Source organism: Fukomys damarensis, unplaced genomic scaffold (assembly GCF_012274545.1).
Source record: "Fukomys damarensis isolate Sample0158 unplaced genomic scaffold, DMR_v1.0_HiC HiC_scaffold_17, whole genome shotgun sequence".
In the NCBI taxonomy this organism is placed as follows: domain Eukaryota; kingdom Metazoa; phylum Chordata; class Mammalia; order Rodentia; family Bathyergidae; genus Fukomys; species Fukomys damarensis.
In genome coordinates this window covers 16,087,508-16,094,936 of record NW_022900929.1, presented here as the reverse complement: position 1 = coordinate 16,094,936, position 7,429 = coordinate 16,087,508, and the positions used below count along the sequence as shown (strand labels likewise).

At 58.8% G+C, this 7,429-nt stretch overlaps 1 protein-coding gene across 3 annotated transcripts; it reads right to left on the bottom strand.

Moving 5' to 3' along the window:
• Positions 1–888: 888 nt before the first annotated feature.
• On the bottom strand, positions 889–7,419 carry Nyap1 (neuronal tyrosine phosphorylated phosphoinositide-3-kinase adaptor 1). Of its 3 annotated transcripts, none has more exons than XM_010609292.3 (6): positions 6,794–7,419; positions 6,146–6,297; positions 4,420–4,775; positions 2,462–3,970; positions 1,456–1,668; positions 889–1,238 (listed from the first exon to the last, which is right to left on the bottom strand). In XM_010609292.3, the coding sequence occupies exons 2-6, from the start codon at positions 6,211–6,213 to the stop codon at positions 1,081–1,083; spliced, it is 2,304 nt and encodes a 767-aa protein (XP_010607594.1). In that variant the 5' UTR covers positions 6,214–6,297; positions 6,794–7,419; the 3' UTR covers positions 889–1,080. The 3 variants fall into 3 exon arrangements, with proteins under 3 accessions (XP_010607594.1, XP_010607611.1, XP_033620741.1); XM_010609309.3 differs by having other exon boundaries at positions 7,292–7,419; XM_033764850.1 differs by having other exon boundaries at positions 1,456–1,665; positions 6,146–7,419.
• Positions 7,420–7,429: the final 10 nt, after the last annotated feature.

Genomic DNA, 7,429 nt, shown 5'->3' with positions numbered 1-7,429 from the left:
GGGTCTGGAGACAGGGAAAGATGAGGGGTCAAAGACCTCAGGCCAAGCTAGCATCTTCGCTCAGAAACAAGACCTTATGGAGTCCTTGGCTGTGGGTAGGGACGGAGCACCTTGCATCCCTGGCCCATCAGAGCACCCACTACCTGGCTGGGCCTGTCTTGCCCTGAAGAAGGGCAACAAGATGATTAAAAATCATCTTCACCGACATGCGTTTTTCTAAGTGGTCCCCTAAGGAGTCTTTTTCTCTAAGTGGTCCCAAGGTACACTGTTGGCTAGCAGTGGCCTTAACTGATCTCCAAGCCCGGCCTCCGTTCCCGACTCCCTCCTTCCTCCCATGTCTGTTTCATACTGAGCCAGGACCTTGGCTGTATCCCCAGCCATTTCTTTAAAAAAATTTTTTTTTGTGGGGAGAGATCTTATCCTGTTAGTTCAGACTGGCCTTGAACTCACTATGTGGGTAGGCTGGCCTCATATTTGCAGTGATCCTCCTGCCTGAGCCTCCTGAGTGCTGGGATTATAGGCACCACCCAACCAATCTCTTCCTTCCTTTTTTTGTTTTGTTTTGTTTTGTTTTTGGTACCGGGGATCTTACTTGGGACCTCATGCTTGTGAGGCAGGCAGCAGAACCACTGAGCTAAATCTCCCCCTGCTTTTGACCAGGTCTCAATCAGTTGTCCCAGCTGGCTCTAACTTGTGATCCTACTGCCTCAGCCTCCCAGACTACTGGGATTACAGGCCTGCTTACCCACACCTAGCTTCCTCTGCCCATTTTATTTTAATTTTTATTTATTTATTTATTTTTAAGACAGGGTCTCACTATGTAGTTGAAACTGACCTGGAACTCACTATGTAGCCCAGGCTGGTCTCAAACTCACAGCGATCCTCCTGCCTCAGCCTCCCGAGTGCTGGTATTACAGGAGTGTGCCACCATGCCTGGCCTTCTCTGCCCATTTTAAACAGGCCCATCCTGGAAGCCTTCTCAGCCCCCTCACCCTGAGTTTCCCTCGGTCCCCATCAGGCTGTGCCAACCATATGGAGTCCAGCTCCAGCCTGCCTGAGCCCTTTCCTGCCTTTCTATACCTAAGCCTTACCTGCTCCTTCACAGATAAAAGAAAACCCACACCTCACCTGGCTCAGAGCATCCCTAGGCTGGCTGCAAGGCCGGGGGGTGTGCAGCGCAGCCTGCCGGACTCCGGAGGTGGAGGCTGAGCGCCCCAGGCGGTAGCCTCCCATGAAGTCTGCAGTAGAAGAACCAGGGATAAGCAGAGTCCCCAGTTCCCGGAGGAGTCCAAGGCCAGCCTGCCCCACACCTCAACAGAGGACAGGAGATGGAGGCATGGTATGATTTAGGGTCCCCAACATGGATGCTGATAGCCATCAGGATAGGCCCGGCTGGACCCTGGGAGACACCCCCAGCCCACCCCATCCATAGGATGCATATGGGCAGGGTGTCACCTCCATTGCGGTGGCAGGCAGGGAAGGTCTGGCAGGGTATGGGCAGCGCGGTGCGGCTCCCTCCTCGATCATGGTGGATCCTGGCCAGCAAGCCCTCTGCCCCCTGGCTCCTTACTGGGATCCCTGATGCCACAGGGCCCCTGTCCTCACGCTCCAGCTTGCCTGGAACCTGGGAACTGCCATTCCAAGCCCGGACACCGTCCTCGACCTCTGCTGGGATGACAAGGAGAGCTCAGTGCCTGGATGGGGAAGGGGACTTTCCACTCCTCCGGTGACACACAATTCAGCATGGATGACCCTTTTGCCAATCACAGCCATGTCTCTTTCTGCAATGCAGGAGGAACACAGTGTGGCAGGCCACCTTCCTTCCACCCGTTGCTACCATCCCCCGGGAAGGAGTCATATACATTTGTTGGTTCCAAATCCCTTTTCCCTGGTCAGTGACCGCACCAACCCTAGCTTTAGCTTCTGTGCCCCTCTAGCCCAACACAATGACCTCCTGGAGATCAGGAGGACTGTTCCCAGTAGGGAGAGCATCCCAAATCCTGAGCCCAGAAAGGGGGGGCCACCGGGGGAAGGGCTGCCTGTGAACTAAGCTCATCTCTGAGAGTAGGCCTGGCAGAGCATTGTGTTGCCAAGCAACAGTAGGGGCCTCCCTCTCCTCTCCCTCCAGTCTGGATGGGTTGCCATGGTAATAGCTGGGAGGCAGCTGTGTTTAGCTCCTAGTATGCGCACACTCATAAACACACACCCCTGCAGCCCAGGGGAGGGAGGGGCAGGGAGTGGAGCAGGACAGGCCTCATTCAAAGTCCCTATCCCCCATCTTCCTGGCCCTTCAACATACACACCAGGACCCCATCCCTCCACCTGCTGCCCTCCTCCACCCATCTGGTCTCCCAGAAAACTTCTCAGTTTAGGACAATGGGCTGTGGCTTCTAATCACTCCAGCATCTCCCCCAGACCATCCCCAGCATCCTCCACGCCCCCAGCCCCACCCCTCACTCACTGTCCAGGTCCTGTGCCTTCCTCCCTCCGTATAGGACCTTCCTCTGCAGAGCCCAGCCTGCCCCAAATGTCGTGGCCCCCATCTCCTCTTCTTCCTCTTCTGGTGTCCCTGCACTGGCGATGACGTGGGCGCATGAGATGCTGGCAAAAGCACCTCCATCGGTCCCTTGTTCTTGCAGCTGGATCTTGACCATGGGGGATGGGGCCCCCACTCCACAGCCCTTACTCAGCACCCCCCCGGCCTTGAGGCTCTCATAGGCAGGGGGTCTCTTGAGCCCAGCTGCTGTGGCTGGGTAGGTCCAGAGGGGGGCCAAGGGGCCTGCAGTTGGGTCCGGAAGGCCGTGGGGGGAGGCCAGGCAGCTGCGGTGGTGGAGGACCCCAGCTGCTGTGCCCATGGCCCCACTATGGGGGCTGGCCTTCCCTGGCACAGGGGGCCTCGAGCTGGCGCATAGCATGCCATGGAGAACTGAGATCTCCTTCTCTGTCTTCGGCTCCCCAACACCTAGAGGTGGGCCAGCTGGGAGGACGGAGTGCGTGGTCACCTTGACTGCCGAGTACACCATGGTGTAAGACACAGCCTTGTCCTTGGGGGGGCCGGGGAGCAAGGCAGCTGGAGCAGAGGGGGCTGCCGGCGCCCCCACTGCCTTGGGGCAGATCATGCTGTGGGAGTTGGGGAGCTCCCGTTCCCCCCGGGGCTGGCCAGAGCCCTGGGGTGGCAACGGTGTCGAGTGGCTCCGGGCTCGGCCCGATGGTCCCAGCAGCAGCAGGTTGGCAGCAGGAGGCGGAGGTGGCGGGGGTGGCGTCTCCCGCTCTCTTGCAGGCACTTGGGGAGCTGGGGTGGAACCTGTGGGCTCCTTGGAGTGGCAGAGGACCGGTAGCCTCGAGACACCATCGCCAGGGGTTCGGGAAGCAGACTTGGCTTGGGGGAAGGCCAGGAGAGGAGGACGGTGCTGAAGGAGGTTAGGGAAAGGTGGGGGGATTTCACAAGGGGTAGTCTTGGTGGGTGTCCCATCCCTCCGGCTCGGGAGGGCTGAAGCTGGGCGGCGTTGGCCATGGGGCTGAAGGGCGTGAAGCTGGTGTGGAGGAGAGGTTGCTGTCAATGGGGTGGCCCCAGTGACCCAGCCTTCCCCTGCTTCTTCTGGCAGCGGGTACTTCATCTCTTCATAGATGGCCTCACTCTCTTCGGAGTCCGAGTCGGCACCAGCTGGGGGGGTTGGGCCCCCACCCCCAAGAGGGGGTCCGGCTCCGCTTCGTCCTCCTCCCCTGAAGACGTCCCCCACCATCTCAATGTACACAGGCTCTTCTTCCTGAGCACCCACATCAGGGTCCCCAGCTATTCTGGAACCCCTACTCAGGCGCTGCGGAGGCAGGTTCCCCCCTCGAGGAGAGGGTGCCTGGGGGCAGGACTCTTCAAAGGAGACAGACAGCTGGGTGTTGGGGCTTCTCCTGGGCTTCTGTGGAGGGACCTTCCGGCTGGATTCGCGACCTTCTGGGGTGGGTTTCTGTGAGCCTGTGTGGGATGGAGAGGAGAACAATAAATTGGGCTTTTAATGGGGAAAGTAGATGGAGGCAAACCTTTCTGACCTCTTGACCCCCGCAAGGACATAGCTGCCTCTTCATTTTCCCCACAGCCCTAAACCTACAGCACTGGGAGATTCTTTTTTCTACCAGTCTTTCTGATACACTCTATAGAAGCTGCAGCTCCTGTCCTCAGTTCTTTCCTAACCTTGGGTCCCTCCAAGGCCATGACCGCTTTTTCAAGAATGAACTTTCAGGGAGGAGGGTCCCCTGCCTTTGAATGGTTCATCTCAGGTTCATCCAAAAGGACCCCCCCATTCCTTTTGGGAATGGAACGTTCCACTTCCTTGGTTCTTCCCTGAATGAACCCTCCCAGAGGCCTCCCCTGGTCTGGAATGGATCCTCCCAGCTCCCCATCCAGAGGGATGATGGGTGTCTCACCTGCTTTTTTGCTGGGGGGTGTCTCTGCTCCTGATCCTGCCATGCTGAGCTTGGTGCTGGGATGTCTCCGAGGCTTGGCTGGGGGTCTTCGGGTGCTGCTGTCCTCTGTGAGACCCCCACCACTACCCCCAGGCCCACCCCCCACACTGTCCATGCTGCCCACAGAGTGGCAGGAGAGGGAGCGTGGGGCCATGGCGCTGCGGCAGGGGTGGGGCGTGTGCTCCTGGGAGGCGGGCATCGTCATGAAGCCCATCCTGAGGGAGCGGCGCAGGGAGGTGATGTCCCGCACACGGACCCCAGGCCCTGGGCCCGCCCCAGGCCCCGTAGGGCCTGCCGGGGTCACCTCTTTACTGGAGCTGGAGAAAGAAGACCCAGATGGAACAGAGGTCAAATCTCAGGCCTGGGCCTCCCCACCTCCACCCCAACAGGTGCTGGGAACCCCGTGCCTCCTAGGAAGGAGGCAGGAAGCCTGGAATGGGGACGGGGACACTCGATGTTCTGAGGCAGGGATGTTGGGGCTTGAGGCAGAATCCCCAGGCTTAGAAAAGGTCAGGCAGAAGGTGAGTAGCAGAAATGAGAAGAGGGGGTATATGTGTGCCAGGGAGTTTCTCTAGGGCTGGCAGTTCCCAGCCTGGGCATATCCAGCACCGGTGTAGGGAACAGCCTGCCTGAAAGACAGCTACAGCGGCTACCATGGCTCCTGGCTCTTCTTATTCACACTGACCCACGCCTGGCCTCCGGCTTCCCCTCATGTCTGGCTACTGTGGCCTCCGCCCCCACACAGATCCTGTCCCAGATGTGGGGTGTGTTGCCTACATCAGCACAGCAGCTCCCCCCGCTGATCCTTTTTCCTCCCTTCCTCCCTCTCCCTCTGCTGTCCTCCTCAGCTCACCCCACTCCTTTTCACTGTCCCTGGGCTCCTGGGTGAGTTGGGGGGGCAGCTGGCAGGGAATAGGGGAGAGCTGCCGTGGGGTGGGCGCTCATTAAGGCCCTGTCTACTAACCCTTCATTAGGGAGAGATCACTGCAGCGATCGCTCTGATTAATCTAATTAACAACAAGAATTAAACTCCACAGTTGAGAGGAGGGAGAAGGGGGCAGGGAGGTGGTTCTGACTCAGGCTCTAGGAGGCTGTACAGTCAATGGGAAGTAAAGAGGAGAAGGATGCGGGATGAGAGAGGCCCAGCCTGTGGCCCTTGGTGGGCAAAGAGAAAGGGCTAGCAGGGGTGCAGGTCTGGGGGCAATGGGGTCCCCTGGCCCTGGGTCTTCTGCATATCCCCCATCTCAATACACAGCTTTGTCACTTGAAGACTCACCTCCCCAACAGAGGAGGATGGGGGAGGACCATGTGGATGTTCTTTGAGGCCTCTGAAATGACCCCGTCCCCAGACCCTGCAAAGGCAGGTGGAGCCTGCCCCTTCCAAGGTCAGGTGATAAGGAGCCTGTAACCTGCCCCACAATGACAAAAAGAAGGCCACAGGCTGGAGGTGAGTCAGGAAGGTGTGACTCGGGCCCTGGGGATAGGGAAGAGTCAACCTGGTGCTCCAGAGCTGGAAGCCCCCTGGGCAGCCAGGATAAGGGTCAACCAGGTGTCACAACCCCGGGCATTCTGCCCTGAGCACAGTCTGAGATCAGAGAAACCACTAACGACTAGGGGCTGTGACCCAGCAAGAGGCTCCCACACAGGTGAGACAGACACAGGGGTGAGTCTGGGGCCCCAGTCTTACCTCCTCTTGGTCTCCTCTTCCTTGTGCTGTCTCCACTCCAGCTTGGTTTTTCGGTAGAGGAGGTTCATGTCGTGGGGCAGGAGGTGGGGGCTGGGGGGCCCTGCTCAGTGCCACCAGACCCGGGGGGCGGCCCTCCCTGGGTCCCGGATCCACTTGATAGGGGTCAAGTGAGAAGAAAAGGAAGACATGGGGTGGGTGGTGACCAGGAACAAATGAAAGAGAGAAAAAGGAGCAGAGACATGACTTGGGTCCTCAAGAGAAAACAGACAGGTACAGAAAACCCAGCCACTTCTAGGACCCCCAGACAGACAGACACAGACACCTGTACACAGTCACACACCCTGACAAAGGTGTTCTGAGCCACACGTACACACGCTGGAGAGATCAGACAGATTCTCATCCTGTGTAAATACAGCCTGATCTACCATCCAGACGAGCCCCACAAACACACATTCAGCCTGGATCTACAAGGACCAGACACACAGGTGGACAGAGGTGAATGCACACCTAGAAGCAGCAGACACACACAGACGTAAACACCAACCGACACACCCACAGGCTCACAAGGACCTCCAGACACATACAAATCTGCCACAGAACCGGACACACCTACAGACAAGGAGTTATGCCTAGGGCCTACTTGCGTACATTGCACCCCACTGGAGAATGGGGAGCCTCAGCCTTGTCACCCCTTCTCAGACCCTGAGGCTTGGTGGGGGGTCACAAGGGCAGGGCGGGGGTGCTGAAGGGAAGGTGGGGGCACTGAACCAGGCATTTCAAATTCCACCCATCCATCTATTTTCACTCCCTGGCATCCCCTCTCTGGTCCTGGCTTGGGCCTCCGTCCACCCTATTCCAGCTTCCGGGCCCCTCAGCAATGGTGCCCCCTTCTTCCCTAGCTGTTGGTCCCATCATCTTCCTTCCCCAGGATTTGGGAGAACCCCCCCGCTTCCCGCTCCCAGTCCTGCCCCTCCAGCCCACCCGGGGGTCTCCAGTCTGACCCCACAGATACCTCCTGAGCTGCGGCCTCCATACCTGCTCTGCCTTCCCTTCCCCCAAACACACACTCTCCTTTTGCGCCTCAGCTCACTTCTCCCCGGCGCCCCTCCTCATAGCCCGCCTCCCCTGTCCCTGTTTGTTCCAAACCTGGCCTCCTTCATCCCCCTCTCCATCCAAGGGCCCAGGTTCTCGGGGACCCCTCCGCTCCCCTTGTCCTGCTGCCCTGAGCTTCTCCGCTTCTCGCCCCGACAATCCCCCCTGCCCCCTGTACCCCCACCAGCGCCT